At 35.7% G+C, this 23,392-nt stretch overlaps 1 protein-coding gene across 1 annotated transcript; it reads left to right on the top strand.

Moving 5' to 3' along the window:
• The first annotated feature begins 12,179 nt into the window (after positions 1 to 12,179).
• Positions 12,180 to 23,160, top strand: LOC121419153. Its single transcript, XM_041613485.1, has 9 exons — positions 12,180 to 12,389; positions 13,166 to 13,230; positions 14,082 to 14,171; positions 15,897 to 16,008; positions 17,232 to 17,314; positions 17,786 to 17,973; positions 18,280 to 18,386; positions 19,432 to 19,594; positions 20,413 to 23,160. The coding sequence occupies exons 1-9, from the start codon at positions 12,197 to 12,199 to the stop codon at positions 21,563 to 21,565; spliced, it is 2,154 nt and encodes a 717-aa protein (XP_041469419.1). The 5' UTR covers positions 12,180 to 12,196; the 3' UTR covers positions 21,566 to 23,160.
• The last annotated feature ends 232 nt before the right edge of the window (positions 23,161 to 23,392 follow it).

Raw genomic sequence — 23,392 nt, 5'->3', positions numbered from 1 at the left:
TACATAGTATTGAGGCCAGTGATTGGACGATAGTTCTTAGGTCGTTTTGGGTCTTTGCCTTTGTACAGTAGATAGGTCCTTCCAATTGGCAGCCATTTCTCAACGGTCCTGTTCCCTCTGATAATGTTATTGATGATTTTCAGTATTTTTATGGGTGCTACCAAACCTCTTTATCCAGAAGTTTTGTACACCATCTGGTCCAGGGCTCTTCCTGTTCCGAGTGTTCCTTATGATATTGTGTAGCTAGCTGCTGAGCTGGCACACTGGTCCATTATCATTATTAATATTATTTTTAACCTTAATATTATCATCATCATTATCATCATTTGTTATTTATAATTATTGAATTCAGATAAGTTACCCTCTCCCAATTAACTTCATTTCACTCTAAACTGTTTTGTGTCATGCAGGGATGCAGGTTGATGTACCTGTTGGCCTTATTTTGTACAGTGTACCTATTTATCAAATTTCATTTGTTATTTGAAATGGGCCTTGAGGCCATAATGCCAGAAGTATGAAATAAAAAAGAGGGTGAGAAATCATATACTTGCTATTGGAAAGGATATTACTGTATTTTGTGTTTAATTTGTTGATTCTACCAAAGTTACCTTGTTTCAGTTCACTTGATACAGTCAGTCGGCAAGCCCTCAAAAAGTATCATCACTTGGTTTACTTTAGATTCAATTGGTGATTTCAAGTACGGTGTTGAAATCTGGTGTTGGTGTTGGGACAACACCAACACCAGCTACAACACCGTACTTGAAATCACGTTGGTGTTGGGATTGACCTCGGAAAATATGACGTATTTCCGGCAGTTTGTGTTGAGCTCTGGTGTTGAATGTCGTCTGCTGAACTGAGCATTACAGCTGGTGTTGACGATCTACGTGCAATTTCCCTATTCACCAACACCACCCCCAGGGATTGGGATAATTGTGATTTCAAGTTCGGTGTTGGTGTTGATGAACTGTAGTTCACGAACAGGAGGCGAACACGATGAAACACCCCCGTAAAATGATCTATTACAGTTAAGATGAGGGCAAATCATTAGAGTTTTACACATTTTAATGAAAAATAATATGCTTTCTGATTATTGCAGTGATTTTAACCTGTGCATTCTGTATAATGAGATTTTACTGCAATTTCTTCCAGATTTCACTTTCGTTGTCAAGAATTTTTCGCGTAAAGTTGAGATGATCAGCAGGGCAGCGCAGAGGCGTGACATCATAGGATATCGATAACGCGATCAGTATCGCTCCTCTGAACTCAACTCGGTGTTGGGGCTCAGTTCAGCAGCCTTTTCACGCTCTCAACACCAACACCGAACACCGTACTTGAAATCACCCAATGTCAACTGCTTATAAATCAGATGATGTATAATAAATGAGATATGATCTGATTATATTCTAAATAATAAATTCTGTGAAAAATATGTATGTGTATGATCATAATTCTCTTTATGTATTCATTTAATTTTTAATTTTGTGTTCATTATGTGTTATATTCTCAATAACTATTTACGAGTGTCGCTAAGGTGAACACATAATGCGCCCGCCTGTAAAGTGGAAAATTTAGTTATTGGTCTAGCAAGAAAAGTGGAAGGTGGCGACTTCACCTTTGACCTTCTGACCTCGAAATCAATAGAATTACTTAGATCTATGCTAGTATCATACACACCAAATTATATGAGCTTAGGTAAAGTTAACTAAAGTTGTGTTAACAAGGACTTAAGAAGGATAAGATGAAAACATGTCACTGTGATCTTGATCTTTTGACCTCAAAATCAGCAGACTTTCTTGGATCCATGCAAGTATCATACACACCAAATTATATGAGCCTTGGTTAAGGTAAACTAAAGTTATCTCGGACTTCAGAAGGGTAAAGTGAAAATATCACACTGACTTTTGACCTCAAATCAATAGGCTTCCTGGGATCCATGCTAGTATACACTCCAAATTACATCGTGTTAACAAGGATAAGATGAAAACATATCAGTGTGACCTTGACCTTTGACATTTTGACTTCAAAATCGTTAAGCTTCCTGGGATCCATGCTCGTATTATACACATGAAATTATACGAGCCTAGATAAAGTTGAAATGAAGTTATAAATCACGTTTACAAGGACTGCTTAAGGGTAAGATGAAAATATCACACTGACTTTTGACCTCAAAATCAATAGGCTTCATGGGATCCATGCTCGTATACACATCAAATTACATGAGCCTAGGTTAAGTCAAACTGAAGTTATCGTGTTTACAAGGAAAAGTTAACAGACGGACGGGCACCTATAGGCGGCAGAAGGGGGGGGGGGGGGGACGGGGGTCGATCCCCCCTTCACCGAGCGTGATACCATAATTCGTCCCGTCTAGGACGGGCGTATAAAAATGAAAAATAAGTAACTAAAGTAAATAATTGAATAGCATGTCAAGTGTACAACGTTTAGGTTGAAAAATCATATAGGTATGTAATTGATATTTTGATCTTAAATGATAACAAGATTAGATGCTACGTCAGTAGTCTGAAGTCCTACAATGTGATGTACCGTGTGTCTAAAAAAAACGTAACACTTTTGAAATGGTTGCCAAATTGAGCATATGTAATTTTATGAAGAAATGTCGATATGTATAGAAAGCTGAAGGACCAACCTTTCATATGATATGAAAAATTGGAAAAAAAATCATGCTTCGATGAACAGTGTTCACTTAAGTTAGAGGTATGAAAATGTGCCTGCGCAGGATTTTTCCTTCCAATTTTGGACAGGTAAGTTACTTGTAGCTTACAAAATAAGGTCGATATGAGATATTCATGATCGATGGATCAACAGGATATTTTGAATACCTTGAATACCATTCCTTTTTCTCTGTTATTTATCAATCCCGAAACACCACCGCCCACACCCCCACACACGCACACACACTTCCACTCCCATCTTATTGTATCATTGATCTGGTAGATGTGAACGGGATTAAGGATGAATGGGAATTGGCTAAATTGAAATATTCCAAATCATAATTAACATTACGCAACCCACTGTCCTCCCCCTCCCCCACACACACACACACACAAATACAACCTTCTTCCTAACCTCTCACCTACTCCTTCCTTTTTTTATCACTTTTCTTCTGAAAGTTTGGTGGATCATTTTTTTTCCATTAATAATCAAATTATTAACCAGTCACTCATTTTGATCAATGAAATCAATCGATAAATCACTGAAACATTAATTCCATCAAGCAATTGCTCAAACCAATTATCACACGCACACAAACCACACACACGCGCGCGCGCGCGCGCACACACACACATTAGGGCAGACATGACAAAAACAAGTTAATTTTTTTTTTTTAAAGATGTTAATGTTTCTTTTATTTTTTTCTTATTTACAACTGCTTTGTTCATCTTAAAATGAAAGATCTGACAAAAGTAATCAGTTCATAGTCCACATGGCTATCTTTTCTTCTTGACTGAATATCACGGCTTTCAAAGTACCGATTGAGTAAGGGTACCGGTAAAGATAAAAGTCTTTCACATTAATGATGGACATGTCCACCTTCTTCTCTCTCGATACATGATCTTGCCCGTTTCAGCATGTCCAGAACAGCTCTCCTGACTGTGGCTCTGTCCTGACGAAGGACATCAATCTCATGGGTGATTTTCTCCTTGATATCATCCAGTGTGTCGGGAGGTGTGGTGTATACCTTGGCCTTGAGCCATCCCCACAAGAAGAAGTCGAGAGAAAACGGAAGAAAAAAGATAAAGAAAAGACAAGGGGTAGGTGATGGGATGGGAAATGGTTGTGGGGGAGGAGAGTGGGTTGCATGTAGATTATGATTTTGAATATTTCAATTAAACATTTTCCAATTCTTCCTTCATCCTGTTCACATCTACCAGATCGATGATACATTAAGATGGGAGTGGAAGTTGGTATGTGTGTGGCATGGGTGGTGTTTGGGATTGATAAATGACACAGAGAAAGGACTGGTATTCAAAACATCCTTTTAACTCTTAATCCATCGATCATGAATATCTCATATCAAATTTATTTTGTATGCTATACCTGTCCAAAATTGGAAGGAAAAATCCTGCGCAGGCCCATTTTCATACCTCTAACTTAAGTGAACCCTGTTCATCGAAGCATGATTTTTTTTCAATTTTTTTCATTTCATATGAAAGGTTGGTCCTTTCGCTTTCCATACACATTGACATTTTTTCATGAAATAATATATGCTCAATTTGGCAACCATTTCAAAAGTGTTACGTATTTTTTGAGACACACGGTATTACTATGCTTTGAAACCTTGAAAATGAATCCCTTTGATAAGCTTCTCAACTCAGAATAATGATATGTTGTGCGTCAATGTTAAGGAGCCAAAGGAAAGAAATTGAGATTGCATGTGTATGCACTATGCATAGGTGGATCTAGCATGTCTAGAGGAGGCCCAACCCCCCCCCCCCTCTATTGGCGGAGCAAAAAAAAGGCGGGGAAAGAATAAAAAAAGGAGGGAAAAGAGGAGAAAAAAAGGGGAAACATAAGAGGAAGACGATTGAGCAAAATAAGATGAGGGGAAGACTTGGAAAATAATTTCAAAAATCTTTCATGTCGCTTTGATAATAATAATAATAATAATAATAGTCAGTTCTTGTATAGCGCAAAACGCATTATGAATAACGTCTCTATGCGCTTCCAAAGGACTTGGATATTATTACCCCGGTTGTAGCTCGAGCAGCTTTTACGCCATGTAAAACTTTCGCTCGCTCTTCGCGCTTGCATTGCCCTTTTAGGTGATTTACATATCTTGCTCAATATGGAGCTCGGAAATCAAAATTTCATTATTTTGTTTGATTTACAAATTGATTTTTAAAAGAGCTCTAAAAATTCTGTGTTATGGTCCGAATATTCAATTTTTCTGCTCGCACTCGCAAAATTTGATTCGTCAGGTACCTATTATTTTGAGTTCTCAAAATATTCCTATTCAGGTCAAATTGTCAAAACGTATCAGCTAGCGCTGCACGCTCGCATTTTGATTGTGAGTTATGTATATCTCACTATTAATTCTACAGTGCGTATCAGAGAATTATGCATTTGTAATGTCCTGAAGATATTTACACATATTTAACATTGGTACAGATCCATTTAAACAAATAACTATATAACTGTCGAAAAATATTTCCGCTTGAGTGAGCACCACTTCTGAAAAGTTAAAAATGATTTGCGCAGAACTTTGAACTAGTTATGCGAAAAAAGGTAGACCTTAATCATGAAGAACACATGGAATTTAGCTAGTAAAATTGATTTGAAGATATCTTTTACCCCTTTTTAACTTGTTCACTCAAGGGTAACAATCTGTCAAAACTTTTTGTTTTCATTGTATAGATGAGACCCAAACCTAAGAATATATGTGAAAAAATTACCCGAATTTTGTATATTATTTAATTCCCAGGACTTTTTCAAAGTGTAAACTTTTTTGATACGCACTAAACTACTTAAATTTCCCATTTTATGACATTATATAAAAAATGTCGGCTCGCGATTTGCGCTCGCATTGTTGAAAATATAGTAACTCATGCATCTTATTCATAATAACAAAAGTGTTTAAATGTCCAGTTAACAGATTTTGCGCTCTCATTAGGCTTTTCAGATTTTAGAATGGAATATCGACAAGTGTCATCTCGCACTAGAAGAGAAATAGGAAGATAGTCATCATTTTCATATGATGAGATAATGTTCTTAGAATGTCCCGGTCCTATGTCAAAACTCAAAGTAATGATATTGAAACATAACAGCTCGTTTTTTTAAGTGTGATCCATATCCTCCTCACAATTTTCCCACAAATTGCTTGAAATACAGAGCTTGAAATAACGTTTTTGTTATATGGGAATATCAAATATTTTAAGCTCGCGCTTCGCGCTCACATTGATTTTCATGATAAAAAACCTCTTTAGAACGCCCACATTTTAGGTCAAAATCTGAAACACTCGCGCGCATTTTTATTCAGCCTTTTCATGATTTACACAAAAAAACATGAATAGAGTGTCCCATTTTAGGTCTAAATCTCGAATTTCTGCTCGCGCTTCACGCTCGCATCAATTGTTTAGTTGTATACTTATCCCGGGGGGCCACTTCTATTCACGAGTGGATACCTTGCGCGACCATGGGGTCTCGAAAAGCACCCTAAACACGTAATTTCCATATTCTGAAAATGCACCCCTTAACAAGTATTGGCGTGTGAAACCCTACCCTTAACAAGTATTGGAAACAAAACGATACTCTTGGCAAATATTCCCTGAAATGAACCCCTAAACAAGTACAGGAATGTTTTATTGTTACGGGTCCTTTGGTTGTCGGCTTTACCTTATTTAATTTAGTACGACCCCACCTTCTACACCTCGCGCAAATAGGACTCTAAACACGTAGTGTTGGGGCAAAAAGGACATCCTTTATAAAACATTTTAATTTTGTTTTATCATCCCCGCAAATTCGACCCTAAACACGTAATTTTACTAGCGAAATAGATACCCTTTTTTTCATTATTTGTGTGTTTTTGACACCCTTTTCACGTTACGTACGTACTATCGTGAAAAAGGACATCCTTTTTACGTGTTATTTTTGGTCGCGCATGGTATCCATTCGTCAATGTAAGTGCCCCCCCCCCCGGGATACTTATCCTTTTCACGATTACAAAAAGTGCTTAGAATTTCCATTCTTCAGGTAGGAATATCAAAATTTTCTGCTCGCGTTTCGTGCTCGCATTATTTGATTGTTGAAATATGTAACGTTTTCATGGTTAACTGGAAGCAGCGGTTAACAGATCCTTTTTTATCATTATTTTAGTTGACAGAACTTTACCAGTGGTAGATATGTCTTTGGATTGTAGATCTCAAGGTTTGGAGAATTGAGATCAATTCCCCTTTACGCACATAAGTCCTTTGGCAAGGTCTTTATCTACATTTATCACGCTCGACCCAGGTGCGGTATAAGTCGGTGTTCTAGCTGTCCGTATATGTTGCTATACCGACCGGGCGACCGACAAGCGAAAACGGGCCGGTATGAAATATGAATATTAAAATGGAATAATTGCTTGTGTAACTTCTGATGTAAGTCCTCGTTATTGCGACTGGAAGTTCTGGAGTTCTAAAGAAAAATTACTTGACTTTATTCTTCCTATACCGGTTATGTCTATACTCTTGAAAATCCATGGCATTGATATTCCGTTTGTTGGATTCAGTTGAGCAAAAGCTCAATTCTATATATTTAATGATAAATAAACAAATAGGCATGTATATTACGCCATCTACTGTATGTAGAAACAATCTATTCCGAGGCCCATTGTTATTAGTACCCCGGTTTTAGCTCGAGCTGCATTTCAGCGCTCAGTGCATTTTCAATTAATCCTGCTGGGTACCCGGTCACCTCACCTGGGTTGCACTGGCGTGAATCCATGTTGATGGGTGGGGATGACTGAAATATTTTGGCATTTCTTTTTTGCAATCATGTTATTAGATATGCAAGGAATTGTCATTGATATGTCCACAGTGGCGTACCGTGGGTTACGGCATTGTGGGGGCACCAGCATAATTTTTGAATCACTGAGTTAGCGCGTTCGCGCGCTCAGTTGCCAGTTATACTGACCTAATAGAGACATTTTAAGGACAATGTCATTAAACGGATATGTATCTCACTGATCAAATAATGCGAGCGCGAAGCGCGAGCTGAACTTTTTTCATATTCACACCTTAAAAGGGACATTATAATCAAATTCGTGTAATCATAACCGGTACCTGTCTTGCTAAACAATGCTAGCGCGAAGCGCGAGCTCAAATTTTCGTATATTTTGATCCCCAAACAGCGAGATTTAAGGAATGTATTTTAGGAATCCATTAAGAGTATGCATATCTCACCATAGTCATCTAATGCGAGAGCCAAGTGCTTGCTGATTTTATTAGAATTACATCTGAACACATGAAACACTTTTTGTAGTCATTGCAATCATGATTATCATACGCATCTCAATATTTAAATATTGCGAGCGCGAAGCGCGAGCTGAAAATTAAGATAATTCAGACCTGAAGTGGGGCATTTTAAGGTTTCTTTGTAGGAATTAACTAGGACCATACGTATTTCATTAACCAAATGATGCGAGCGCAAAGCGCGAGCTGAAAATTTTGATATTCAGATCAGAAGAAGGGACATTTTTAGGATCGATTTTAGGAATTCATAAAAAACAGACATATCTCACCAATCCACTAATTCGAACGTAATCACGGACATGACATGTTTCGTATATAAAAGAAGACCTGAACATGGGACAATCACCGTTTGAGTCATGTAAAAGAAGCACATGTCACTACATAAAACAATGATAACTCAAGTGCTAGGAAATAATTGTTTTTTTAAATTGACTTGAAACGGGATGTTTTAGTACAACAGGATTATATATCTCGTTAAACAGACAATGCGAGCACCAGGAACAATGAAAACGTATTATGTTTCATAAAGTTATGATAAAAATGTTTCTTATGTAATGTAACATAACATAATCATAATATAAAATAACATGATAATGAATGATATTTTCTTCTTTCCCACTACGTTTCCTTTCTCCCTCTTTTCTCCTTTTCTCCGTTTTTTATTTGGTCAGCCGATGGGGAGGGGGTATGTGCCCCCATGTCAACCCGCATTTACGCCACTGTATGTCCATATGGCAAATACGCCTTCAATATTATTATCTTTTTTACCCCATGATGGTGTAATGGTTTTATTAGAGATTACATTCAATTTTTATGACATTCCATCTTAATCCCTTCCCAAAGACCCTAACATTGATGAATTGGAAGAAACGGGGGTTTCTCTTCAATGTTATAATAAGGACATAAATGTTTCGTTCGGTGAACTGGCTCTTTATATGCATTTTATGATTCAATAATATTGTTTTATTTGTTAAGCGGTATTTTAGGAAGAATTTTCACCAATAAATCAATTATCTCTTGTGATTTTTTTCATTTCTTTCGTAAAAAGTGGGGGGATGTTTGTACAGGTCATCCCCCCTCCTCGAAAAGTGGGGGGATATATCCCCCCATCCCCCCGGGATTTACGCCAGTGCTGGGTTGAGTGCAGCACAATGTAGGTAAGTTTCTTGCTGTAGCAGAACACGCCCTGGTTGGGATTCGATCCCACGTCCCTATGATTGAGAGGCGAAAGTCGTAACCAATAGACCACGACGCCCCTGAGCGAGCGGGGCGTCGAGTAAAATCCATCAATATCATTGACTCGTACGCATTATTTTGTGTTCATTAATTATTTTAGGCTATTTTGCATTAGTTTGCTGTATTAATATTTTAAAATCATCTATGGTTGTTTAGCTAGGTTTTGTTTAGTTTGCAGTGTCACTTCGAGTTTCACTATATACCTCGTTACTATTTTTTTTCTGTGACAAGACAATTGTAAATCATATTATTTCCATATTAGGTATATTTCTTTTTGATTAAGAGTTCTGACTTCGTTTTTGACGTAGAATTTCTTTTGTTTTGGAGAGTGTATTCATTATTTTGCTTTATTTCAATTTTTGCGACCACTGGAATACAAAAGAGGGCCTACAAGTTAAGGGCCTACGTCATCATGAACGTCGCATTTATTTTGTTTGGAAAGAGAGCATCACGCATGATGTTGATGAGATTCATCCAAAAGGTGACTGGCCTTTGTTAGAGGAAGGTCTACAACATTGACTCTGCATCATCTCTCTTAAGGCAGTTCCTTGTTGCCCATTCTCGTCTAAATGTAACTGAAGCTGGAAGTTATTCTGTGCTTGATTTAAGGGTAAGCTGGAACAATGTTTTCTTATTTTCATTGAATATCTAAGTAAATTTTGAGTTTGCATTTACAATCTTTGAATACTGAATAACATGACATATTGACCAACTACTACATTGAAAAGAAAGGAGATAAGGGCCGTTAATCAGAATTTCTGACGAGGAATGTTTGACATTCATATCTGGGTAAACAATTTTGCGCTGAATCCTAAAATGTTAGTTGACTGGTCACACGCCATATTGATTGTTTTGGTCATTTAAAAAATGACCACAATTCGGAAATGGTCATGTCACAAAATACTTTCATAACTTCAGCCAATAAGGTATAAATGACCATAAATTTTAAAGAAAAGTGGTTTCATTTTGCCGAATCGTGACTGCAGTGGTAATTTCTGCCAAACAAAACATGACAATTTTCATAAGTGTGGTAAAAAATGTAAGTAGGCCTAATAATTATGTTAGATAGAATTATCAATGCGATATAATTAGACAATCAAACGTATGATAGACATGTGCGCTGGTTGTCAATAATCAACTTCATAATTATCTTAACATTAATTCCACTTTAGGCTAATTTTGGGTGCTATCTAACTGAACATTTTGCACGGTTTTGTGTCATAGTGGCATATAGGGCATTAACCTTGCAAATAGGGCGAATGATTCAGCCGGATTCACTCTCTTCCAATTTTAATTTGGAATTTATTCAAAATCCATCTTGTGAAGAATGTTTGGCGGATTCACCAGTCTTAACGTATATGAGCTTGTGGCCATTTTTTTTACCACCTGTGACCAACAAAATGGCTAATGATATTTTAATTTATTCGGAAAGATTTAAAATCTTACCCAAATAGGCCTTACATTGAACCATCTGAAAACATTTTGACTGCTTTGGTAATTTTGACCACCTGGGGGCCATTTCATAGAGCTGTTCGTAAGTTAAGTGTGACTTTAAGAACCAATGGTGACCCTTTCTTTTGGTAAATGATATTCACCATTCAATATTTATTGGTGATTATTTAGTACGAATTTACGGCTTCTAGACTCGAACCTACACATTTTTCATTACGTAGTTCTTACGATTTTCTTCCGACGTTTGTACGACCGCCTTATATGAAGGGACGGCTTCGTAGGAAGTTTTTTTTCAAGTTGGACAAGACCATCGAACAAGCCATTACATTACAAATATTCCTTTGCGGATCCGGGGGAGGGAGAGGGGAAAAGGGAAAAGAAGAAAAAGGGAAAGGAGAGGAGAAAAAAGAAAAGGAAATATAATAAGGAAGACGACTGAAAACAATTAATGTGAGGGGAAGACTTGGCAGTTAAAAAAAATCTTTCATGTCACTTAATAAAATTTTCGCTCGCTCTTCGCGCTCGCATTGCCTCGTCGATTAGATACATATCTTGATCAATAGGCTAAAAGGGAGCTTAGATATCAAGTACTGAAGTCAATATACAAAAAGCATTTCAGCTCGGATATCTAGCTTTCATTATTTTGTTTTATTTACAATTATTGATTTTAAAAATGTCTCGTCTTATTATCTGAATATCCTTTTTTTCAGCTCGTGCTTCGCGGTCGCCTTATTTGATTCTGTGAAGTCGTTATTTTCGCGCTAGGAGCTCGCATAATTAAGGTATGCATCCTATTCATAATTACAATAGTGCTTATAAAATGTCAAAATGTTTTGGGGCCTTAATATTTAAAAAATGCATTTCTATTGGGTCTATTAGATTATTAAATGAAACAATATAATTTTCATGAATATCCAAACTTTAAATTTTCCCCTTCTCAGAAAGTATCAACAAATTTCGGCTCGCGTTAAGAAAGAGGAATAGGAAATATGAAGATTAGACATCTCTTTCATATGTTCGGAAATCCTGAGAGTGTCCCGTTCCTATGGCAAAAAGAAGAATCATTAATAGAAAGCGATCCATATCCTCTTCACAATTTTTCCTATATAGTGTTTGAAATTGTGCTTAAATTTACCCCATTACAGATCGGAACATAAAAAAATTGAAATTTTCAGTTCGCGCTTTGCGCTCGCGTTATTGGTTTAGGAAGACACTTTTTCTTTTCATAATGAAAAAAATATGTTTTGAATGCTCAGATTCTATAGGTCTAAATCTTAAAAATAGAAAATGAGTTCGCGCACGCATGTTATTTAAAACTTTCTTAAATGATCCAGTTTCAGATCAAAATATCATTTTTGCTGCTCGCGATTCGCGCTCACATTATTCCCGTAATATTTATATATTCTTGTCGTACTTGAACAACAATTTTCTACGTACGGCCATAACCGTAACATGGTTAATGACGATTTTAATATTTTAACGTTGCATTGGCTATCGATTCCTTTAACAGTTGAAACACAATCACATGACTGATTATCTTCATGGGCACTATGCATCGGTCGACGGGCAAGGCATCCAAAATACGTCGTGATCAGATCAATTCAGAAATAGAAATATTACGGCAACTCTTACCACTACCAGTGGGTGCTAAAACAAGGCTTAGTTATCTACAAGTTATGTCGCTAGCGTGTGTCTTCATCCGCAAGGGAAACTTCTTTTCTTCGGTTTCACCAGGTTTGTTTTGCCTTATATCCACAACGTTGAAATGAAGAGGGTGTCTTAAAATATTCATTAAGCAATGTTTTATAACTGATGCTGTGTTATCAAATTTCTTTTGGGGAGCGAATAAGCCTATATCTTTATTATTTATATATTTTTTTTTTTGGGGGGGGGGCAGGGCAATAATCGTACAATGATTATTTTTTTTTCATCTTAAAAACAAGAATTCTTTATTTTTAGTGAATACTAACTTTGTTGAAATCTTACGATAATTAGATTAAGCTTCATTTACAATGTAAGTCGAATAAATGAGCAATGTAGCATTGTGCTTTAAATATATCACACCATGATATATAATGAGATGTATGACATCACAGCTCTTGTTCGCATTACCAATGGGATGAGCTCCATAATACAAATGCTCTGGACAATCAAATTATAACATCTTATTGTTTGTCTAATTGTACTCAAATTTTCTTTGAACTTATATAATCTTATTTCTTTGATTTCATTTCATTTTTTATGCTATCGCAAATGATAAATGAGCTATGTTTATGGTTTCCATTCTCATGTAAGTAATATGTCCATTTTGATGATATAAGCTATTAGTTTAAATCCAGCTCATATTGGTCATTGAATCAGAGCATTATGGTAGACCAGCGATGGTTGTGAGATGAGCTACCTTGTACACAAATAAATCTAAATTGACGGGGATTAAAATTATATAGATAAATCATTTGCGAAAGATTCGTGTTTTCACTATTATTCTGTTATGTCATTGATGTATACAGCACATGGAGAGTATAGAAGATCAGCGATTCACACTCCGTCACTTTCTACAATTGAGATAGCCCAGGTAGATATTATGTTGAAATTAAATTTATTCGAATTTGACGACTGAATTATTATTAACATGATTGCAATGATTTTACGCTTGAAATTTATATTTTTACATATTTTTTTGTTTGCATAATTATCAACAAGCCAGATAAGCATACGGTTTGGATACTCATGTCATAATTGCGATCAGCTCGAGCGTAAAATGGTTTTTCAAATCCACGAATATGATAGCAAAACACTCTTAATCCACTCCTGTGGGATTAGATCGACCCATCATGAGGCGATTCTAATCCTCAAGAATGAAGATCATGCGGAGTCCATCTCTCGTGTCTTCGGGGATAGAAAGAGTCATATTTGTATTACATTTCTCGAGATGAGCCATAGTAGGTTATGTTCTTAGGTTCGATTTGTCTTGTGTTATTCTGTATTTTTCGAGGATTGACGAATAATGAAAAATAAACTCCCATGGATAACAAACTAACATTCTCTTTCCAAGTCAGAGTATTTTATTGAGCTTTTATAGAATGTGGGTATATATGCGCAGACTCCACACGATAAAGCAAAACGTTCTTACATTATTATAATTGTTTGGAGTAGACTTGGTTATCATTACGATTATTATAGTTTATCAAAATAAAGATATAATTTATTTTCACCGTTGTTATGCGAACGTGGACCAATCATTTTGTAGCAGCGATTATGATACTATTATGAAAATGAAACTTTAGACTAAGACGAGTTAAACCCATTGGTTTATAACTTTGGAAAATCAAGACAGCTATTCAAATTTATTAATATACCCCCATTGTATACTGCTCGAAAATTTCTTAATTGCTAATTGTTTTGTTTCCGTAAACTTACTATCAGGCTTTACCAGGATTCTTACTTATAGTTCGACCCTCTGGAAAGATTCTTCATGTGTCTGAAAACGTCATCGATCACCTAGGCCATTCCATGGTAAGATAATATATTTTCCATTCTAAAAATTAACTTTACTTCGCACATTTTTCTTTCCTAAAAGAAAACATAATCTCGGATCAAAATCACATTTTAAAATCTTGCTATCACTAAAGGAAGAAGTCTGGGAACGTATACTGTTTCAGTAAATATCAATGTGTAATTGATATCAATTAATAGATATTTTTTATCTTTAAAATGATACCCTACATGATTATGATTATCGTTCACATGGAGGTGCAGTGCCTTGAAATGTGGGGCAAGGTCAAAATTGTAAAGTTAAAAAATTACATATGTTCTTTTTTCAGTGGTGATGAGTGAGTTTTTCAGCGGTTTTTTTTAATTGTTTTCATGCACCTTAACATCAACATTAACATGGAATCAAACACACCTCTGCACAAGCATGAGCATAACAAACAAACATGCATGGGAATTTCAAACCATGTTATCTCACAGAACCATCACTCCAAAAGCAGGGGCTTGATTTGAATGGAATTTCATCTCTATTGACCATTGACACATACAAAAGAATCATGTTCTGTATTGACCCTTCATGACTTTTTTGCTCGTTTTGCAGCTTTTCAATTCAGACCTCATCCAACACTTTTGAATCTTGCTCTTTTCGTGATGGCATGATTATAACAAGCATGGTATCATTTGAAAGATAATTGAATAATCCTTCGAGTGATATAATATATCTCTTGTGTAAAATTTGGAGTTGGGAGAAATTAATGGCCAAGCACAGATTTCCAAACTTTTATTGAGGTGTTTATTATCCACGAAAATGTCATCCAATTTCCTCCGTGACCGTCAAGATGATTCTTTTGTCAATGTGGAAGTATTGGAAAATAGATCTATTATCAACGAAAATGTCATCCAATTTCCTCCGTGACCGTCAAGATTATTCTTTTGTCTTATCTAATGTGGTACCTATCCTATTCCCGGATTGTATTTTTGCTCTTGACGCAAATCGTGGGGTTGTTAGATTTCCGATTCCGGAAGTATAGTGCAGTCAGATAAGAAATATCGCATTGAAAAAAAATAAAACAAAATGCTGCAGAAGGTATATGCTCTATATAGTCTATACTATTTACCTACCTTTGAAGTAAGTTTTCTTCCATAATTATTTTTCATCTCATGTTTGCAAACAGAATTGTTTTTCAGGTGTGGGGCAATTTAACCTCAACAATATTCAATAACAAATAAAGATTAGAGAGCAAATTAGCGGCTGAACATAATTCAGTGTGTGTTTGTCTCTCTCTCTCTCTCTCTTTGGGGGGGATTGAAGGATTGTGGGGATTTTACTGCGAAAATTAATCCAGATGGCCGTTTTTTAATGAAACAACTATACCCTGCAAAAAAAATGGCTTGACACCAATACATTACAATTGCCCTTCACGAGCACAGTAACATACACATGTTGTACAAACTTGGGAAAGTTACCCCCTAATCAAAATAAAAACTTGTTCATTTTTCAAATTCAATATTCGTGATAATTAGGAACTTTTTAATATATTAATAATAATAGTGATATCTTATTGAGCGCAGACACCGTCCAGAGACGCTCTATAGCGCAGCAACAGTTCCTTGTATATAAATACCATCCTGCCTCATCACCACTGAAATTCCTAGCTACGAGTCCTAGTGTGGAGCCTGGTGCCCTTGTGCTTGCTGCCCCAATATACAAGATGAATAATCCTCCTTTATATATACTTGAAATTATAGATAGAAATCTTATCTGGTGGAGGAGATGTATATGACTTGGTTGATGGGGGTGATCATTTCCATCTAGAGAAACATCTTAACACTGCTAGAGATAAACACTTGTCTATACCAGGTGAGTTCTTATTACCGGGTTCAAAGCTTCATTTCCGTATACACAAAATATATGGCGTCATGTCATATAAAAATATTAGAGCACTTGTTTTACGTATTTTTTTGTTTTGAATATAGTTTCATTGTTACAAGACGGTGGCCACCATCGACCATGATGTAGGTTTCCTCTTCGTCGCTTTGAAATATAGAAAACAAAATAAAGCAGGCTTAAATGAGATTTGAATATGCTTCGATACAACAAAGCATGTCTGTAATCCCTGATTTATAATGTCATTTCTATTGACTTCTTACACATTACTTTATTATATTGTTACGATCCATTGTTCTGTTCATTCATGCAATTTTACTCTGATGAGTGCATGTCGAACAGCATGTCCGTTTTCAATATTTAACCGATCTAACAGCTGACAGGATAATAGTAAAATCATTTAATATTGATACATGTTGATAACAACATGAAGTAATAACTGAAATCTTAGAATAAAAAGAAAAATACAGAATTCATTGCGCGCAAATTGAAAGAAGGAATGGAAAATGTGTCAACATCAAGGGTAGATATGTGGATGGGTGGATGGATAATGTGTCGTTGGGACCGGGAAGAAAGAGTGTTGATCAGTGGCGTAAACGTGTGGATCAGTGGCGTGTCAGGGAGCGAGGCTGTGAGTGTTTGATGCTATGCACGTGGGTGTGAGAGAGAAAGTATGTGTGTGGATTAGTGAGTGAAGTTGGGGGTGTGTGATTGTGTGCACAGAAGTGTGTGAGGGTGTATGAGAGTGTTAATTAATTGGTGAGATATGCTTCTGTGTGAGCGTTTGTCAGTAAAGGCGTCTGCTACTATAGTCTGTGTGCTGTATGTAGTGGGTGTGTGTGTTTGTGTCATTATTTAGCTGTTAACAGTCATCTGACGCTACATGTTTATGCATGTATCTGTAGGAAAATGATAAAGTTTTCATTAAAATAGGGATGAAATCAAATGGTGTTATCATGAAATACATAAATATCTGAAAGACGCGACATGGACAGAATATATGGACCATAGCTCAAATGTCTAAATTACATTAAACAAAAATATGCGCCCCAGTGTTCAACTAATTGCTTCTTGTTGGAATACATGAATTCTTGTGTATAATCTCTGGTCGCCTCCAATATGAATAAATATATTTCTGAATGGCATAAAAGGAATATGTAAAATTTATGAGTACTTCCCCCCTTTCATCTTTAAAGGTTCACGACATTCCTTTGTGTGTAGGATGGTCATGTCTCGTTCTTTACGCAAGAGAATTCCATATCAAGGAACGGAGTGTAAGGTGACATAAGATCGTTATTATTACTTTAATATCCATGAAAAGAAATTCATAAGGTTAATAAAGTTTTCATTTCAGCGTAATAGTGTTTATATTTAAAAATGTCGATTGCCGATAGATCATTTTCCTTACGAGTTAGATTGCACTTTAGAATTTCCCACTCTATTTTCAAAGTGGAAACGAATCATTAATCTTGGTCGTAACGTATTAAAAGAACTTTTTCAGTACTGTTTATATTTAAGTGATGATCATTCTCTTTACTAGCATAGTTGCATTAATATTTCAACACCACTTGCCTTCTCTATTTTAACTACACGTAGGCTTACTATTTTCATGATGAAAATGTTTAAACTGGCTTACGGAATTATGGATTTTTTTTTACTCATTTCACGTCATTCCTTTCCAACTTTAAATCACAATCCGTATATCGTCATCATTATATCCCTGACATTTCGAGTTTTATCCCGTTTTCAGCCTTTTCACATAGACGGTCGATTCCATTCTTCAGAAGGGGATGTGATGTGTGATGGTGTGTTCATTGCCCTGTGTACTCCTGCAGACACTCGTACCCCAATCTTCCAATCACATTCATTGGATTCATCCGTTATTGAGTTCACCATGAAACATACCTTAGATATGAGGATTACTGACTCGTGTAACATGTAAGTCACAACAATTGTTTCCATCACTGCGTTCCAACACCAGCGAGAATAACAAACTCCCTGACAAAAAGTTCAATTTTAGTATCTAGAGAAAAATCCTATATCACAATCAGAAGCATAACACTAAATTACATCAAAATCCAATTGAAAATAACACAGAAAATGACATTTTCAACGTTTGATTATTTTCTCGAAACAGCAATGTGGGCGTTATGTTATGAGGAAGCAGACAATCTAACACATTTTGATTTATTTGAACGAACATTATTTTTTAAAACTTTCTTATCACTTTATATCAATTTGAAGGGCCTGTCTTATTCTTGGATACTCTAGCAGAGAGCTATATAGGCTTCCATGGTATGACCTCATTCGCCCTGAATATTTATTGATTGCTGAAGATTTTCATCAACAGAGTAAGTAGACACATTGACACTCTAATACATCGGCTTTGCTTAAAATAAACTACTATTACTACTACTAATACTAGTGCTTCTACTACTACTACCAATAATAATAATGATAATAATAATAATAATGATAATGATGATAATAATAATAATAATAATAAGAAGAAGAAATTCGTATAGTTTATTCATAAAAATGAAAAATATGTATATATTTATGTAGGATTTGTTTTTTCCATTCTGGCTTATTCTTTATCTCTTACAGAGTGCGTGCCAAATTTTGACGTGATCGCCCGAACGGCGGCTGAGATCAGAAGGGGGGGGGGGCATCATGCCCTATGTCCTCAATACAACTGAAATAGCCCAGTTCCCTAAGGGTTAAAATATCTACTTATATAACTTAAGGGGGTACTCCAGACTGAAAAAAGTTTTCGATCAGATAAATCAGGCAAACCATTTACAGAATATTGCATCAAAATTTGACAAAACAAGGTTATGGCATTTAATTTAAAGTTTCATTGAAACAATGATATATGCATGTCTGTATGAATATGCGATGAGCATGTTGATATCTTATCTCCATTTATTATTTTGTATTTCATGACATGAAATTACATTTATTCAAAAATTAATTCCAAAAACGGAAAAAGGACTTCTGATGCAAATCTTTGTCGTATCTTATTTTATGAAAAGTACGAAATAATCATAATGACAGTGAGGACATTACATCATCAGCCAATCGCCAGCCTATTGCATATTTATGAAGGTATGCAAGCTGCTTTCATTAAATTAAATAACTTCGTGTTTTTCAATCAGATTCTAAGTAAATAATATATTTATTAATATATAATAATCTATTTATTCTAATAGATATAAATATTTTCAAGCCAGAGTATAGTATACCCCTTCAACGTGACTTTGTTTAAGCTTAAGATTTTCTATCACATGAGCGAGATTTGTGCCACGTTCAGAAACTATATATGAATGAGCAAAAAAAAATGGAAGACAAAACATTTAATGTTTCATACATCTAACTTCTTATACAATATATCAGTTTTAATGATGACGTCATTGAGTGAAATCCAGTGTTATACCAAACTCCAACTCTTGACCAAAGAAAACCAGTCATTATCTACTCACATCACGGCTCGTTTAATAACTTCAGAGAGTACAAGCCCACTGGTGTACACCGTTTTGTGCAAGTACTGCATCTATAGGTTTGTACTTGTATTTCCTCTCAGTCTCATATTTTTTCCTCGTAGAAATTTGTTAAAGTCCACTGCACCCTAATTTCAACATTAAAATTCCTTTGTGCATATGATATGAATATGAAAGCTTGAACAAACCCATTTCATATATATATATATATTGGGGGAGGGGGGAATGGCATTTTATCATTTTTTCTTCTTTTTTTTTTGGGGGGGGCATATTTTGGAGCAAGAAGAAAAGGGAGGAAAAGAGAAAAAGGAAATATGATATTAGTTCCTGAATAATAATTGTGTAAAAATCTATCCTAACGATTTTTTTTATTAAAACGGTTAAACATTTTGATCGCTTGCAGCTTTTTTGTTAATATAAATAAGAATATTGGCCATATACCTTGTCTGCTCCCCCTCAATTTTTTTTTGGGGGGGCTCATTAAGCTACTGCTGCTTTGACCCTCTGTTGAAAGGCGAGAGTCAGAACCACTACACCATGACACTTCTCTCAGTGCCAGTGAGCTTTCATTCGAAGGTTGGGTATTTATTTTGAAGAATAGCATGAATTCTATATGAAGTGTTCACAGAATCATCAATACTCTGAAAATATTTTCCATATCTTGAATTAATCCTACCAACTTAATTTCAGAATAACATGCTCACACCTATCTAGAACCACACAAGTAATTTGATTCGTTTTTCAAATATATAGATCTAAATACGAAAGGTACGAGGGAGTTGATATATGGATTTGTATATACACCGTTCATTGGTTATCCTTCCTTAAAATACAGTTTCCTTATTTTTTTTCATGTTCTTGATCTCAATTCTTTCAGAGGTAATACTGATTCCAGTCATCTCTATCAAAATCGTTTATCTGCTGATCAGAATGTGATAGGCTCACGAAAACACCGAAGTGGCTGCATTCCATCGTCGCATTACTACAAAGAAAGAAAATCAAACAAGAATATCGAGTTTGAAGAACAGGACCAGGGACATCGTAGCAGAAATACCAATGAGTCTCCTTACTCTTTGGTAAGCGGGATGTTGGATGGATTGCCTCAGTCGGTGTTCGTTAGAACCAACTTTGTTTCAGGACACCATAATGAACAAACGCAACATGGGAGAGCGTCTGCAGTCATCCAGCACGAACAATCTGAATTTTCTACAAGAGAGCAGTATCAGCAGAATCCTTGTGGATCTTCTGGAACTTTACCACCAAGGAGAGTATCACCGCAACATGGCAGAAGTAAGATACGTACAAAAATCAACAAAACTGCACGAGAGGAACCTTACCCAAGGATAATACCTAGTATTCCCATGAACAATGGTAACGGATGTGGTGGCTACCTTGAACGTCTTCAGGGGACTGTTGATTTGACCTGTGTCTTTGGTCAGAAGGACACCTACAATGCCCATGGAACTATACGCTTTCGATCGTCGCGATGTTCGCTAGCAGAACTACGAAAAAGTTCTGAGAGAAATGAGCTAGCGACAAGTAGCATGACAGAAACTGCCAACAGTGAACCATTTTATGAACTAGGCAAACATTTTAACTCTAACATGTCTAGTGCCTATTCATCATATTTCAATGAATCTATGATTTATGAAAATTGCACTACTTCACGCCAGCATGTGGATTCAACACACTTACAATGGTTAGGTAAAGTACAAGATAACAGAATATCAAATTTGAGTTCCTCTGGAAGGTCAATTTCATCAAAAGAAAGTTTAGGATCTAACTGGACATGGAAACGGCATCGCAATCGTAGTGCTGCTCAAGAACCTCATATGGATTTCTTCATCTTTCCAAGAGAAGATAATGAAGGACGAAACGAAAAATACCATGCTCGACCTAATTCTTGTGGTATGCGATCAGTAGAAGAGAGTGTGGCAGCAGCTTTTGAGTGTTTATCAAATGAACAGATTAAACTCCTTGATGAGGCAACGTGTGAATTGTCTGAAACGTCGCCATATATGAAATCATGAAAGGGACATAATGACTTCAGTATGAATAATGATGCTGCATATTGCGATCAACCAGCTTTCATATGCCATGTTTTTTCGTTGGTGCAAATTGCCGATTCTTTTCATAAATAGTATCAACATCAGTAAAGGAAAAGAGAAAATACCATTTGTATGTGTCTAAGGGTAATGATGGAGTAATGGTTATCATTGTGATCGCATTATCCATCCAGGAGCACACGTAATTTAAATATCGACCCGGGAATATCGAACACTGTAAATATGAAAATTGGTATTTATGTATTGTTGTGGTAGCTAGGTCGTGTTGCGCACATGTGAGGCTCGTGACCCACAAATCCCAGGGTCGGTTGAAACGTTAGTATGATTAAAAAATCCCTACGTACCCTATACTTACACTGGATGTATGTCAGGTCGTTCACAATTTTGCATCATAGCCGTTTAAGATAAGAATTAATTTCCAAAAAGAAGGACGTCGAGTAATTACATGTACGTGCTCCAATATCAAACTCTGGCTACGGCCTTAGTGCCCTCGTGGTAATGCCATTCTTATTTTTAATAGGAAACCCCCATTTATCAATTATATATATATATATATAGCTGTGGTTACAACATACATTTAAAAAAAACTACATTCCTGCAGTTCAGTTTTCAAAAAGTTCACATAAAGAAAAGAAATGGGGGCACATGATTTATACCATTTATTTATTGAATTTGGTTATCTTAACCATAATTGCATTGTGCCAACCTATTATGGGAAGCGTCTTCCCCATTTTTAAAATGACCACGTTTTTGTTTTATGTGGGTTTGGAGGTTTTACTTTTTACTATTACTGCTGCAGTCTTCATAATGACATAAATAAAATCTGAAAATTAAAGCGTGTTAAACTTTTGCTTTATAACGTATTTTAGAATTTTACGTGCAAAAACAAATTGACAGTCGACTGACAAACGTGTACCCCAATATGTTTCGGCGAAATGTCTGAACTTTATTCCTAATATTTTTTATAATCAATAGATTTAGGTCACACACCTATTGTTAGGAAGGTAGTGGCAGAAAATATTACGAAACTTTCTGCTTACATGTAGCAGATGGTTAAAAAGAAGACAAGGATGATCATGAGGAAAAAAAATGAGCGATGAATTAAAAGACATGGGGCTAAGGCGGGAAAATGAGAAATACAATTCCTTTGTAAAAATTCATGTCGAATTTTTTAACGAAGTAAATCGTTTTATAAATGAATTAATGTTTTTACTTTATTTGTAGTTTCATTTTGAAATGAATTGTACGTTCATGTTGCGTCTGTAGCTGGTAAAGACTATGTTTATCATTCAATATTACATGTAAATTCACTTCACCCTCTGTTCTTCGTCTATTTTCTTACCACTATTCATACTCCTACAGTAAAGGATGGTTTGCAAATTGTACCTATAATATTACGACCTCGAACTTTTCGTGTAAATTTTGACTGAAACTAGGTTTGTAGGCTTGCCTTTTATACAAGCCTTTTTTTTTAGCAAGCCCTCCGTTTTACTTTGAAATACAAAAATCATCTAAGGTTATTCTATTTTTTTAATTCTGTTCCTTAAATCTATAAATATTGATATACATAATATTATTTCTTGTAATATGTTTGATTTTGTTATGTTATGTTTATCATATTAGGTAAAACTGTGAAACATAAATCAAATCAAATTAAATCATGGATTACCATAACTCATTATCTGAATAAATATCTATGAAAACGATGACTTTGTATTTTAACATTTCTTGAATATAACTAACCTATGTTTTCGGGGGGGGGGTGCGATAAGATATCTAAATGAGGTAATT

Source organism: Lytechinus variegatus, chromosome 7 (genome assembly GCF_018143015.1).
Source record: "Lytechinus variegatus isolate NC3 chromosome 7, Lvar_3.0, whole genome shotgun sequence".
In the NCBI taxonomy this organism is placed as follows: domain Eukaryota; kingdom Metazoa; phylum Echinodermata; class Echinoidea; order Temnopleuroida; family Toxopneustidae; genus Lytechinus; species Lytechinus variegatus.
Note: the sequence above shows the minus strand (reverse complement) of the source record. Positions and strands in the feature narration are given on the sequence as shown.

Excerpts from the sequence above, each read along its gene's own strand:
- LOC121419153 (XM_041613485.1), top strand. The coding sequence starts at position 12,197 with ATGGGCACTATGCATCGGTCGACGGGCAAGGCATCCAAAATACGTCGT. Across the intron at positions 14,172-15,896 it reads ATCACCTAGGCCATTCCATG|ATAGAAATCTTATCTGGTGG; the intron begins GTAAGATAATAT and ends TTGAAATTATAG. Across the intron at positions 18,387-19,431 it reads TGAAGATTTTCATCAACAGA|TTTTAATGATGACGTCATTG; the intron begins GTAAGTAGACAC and ends ACAATATATCAG.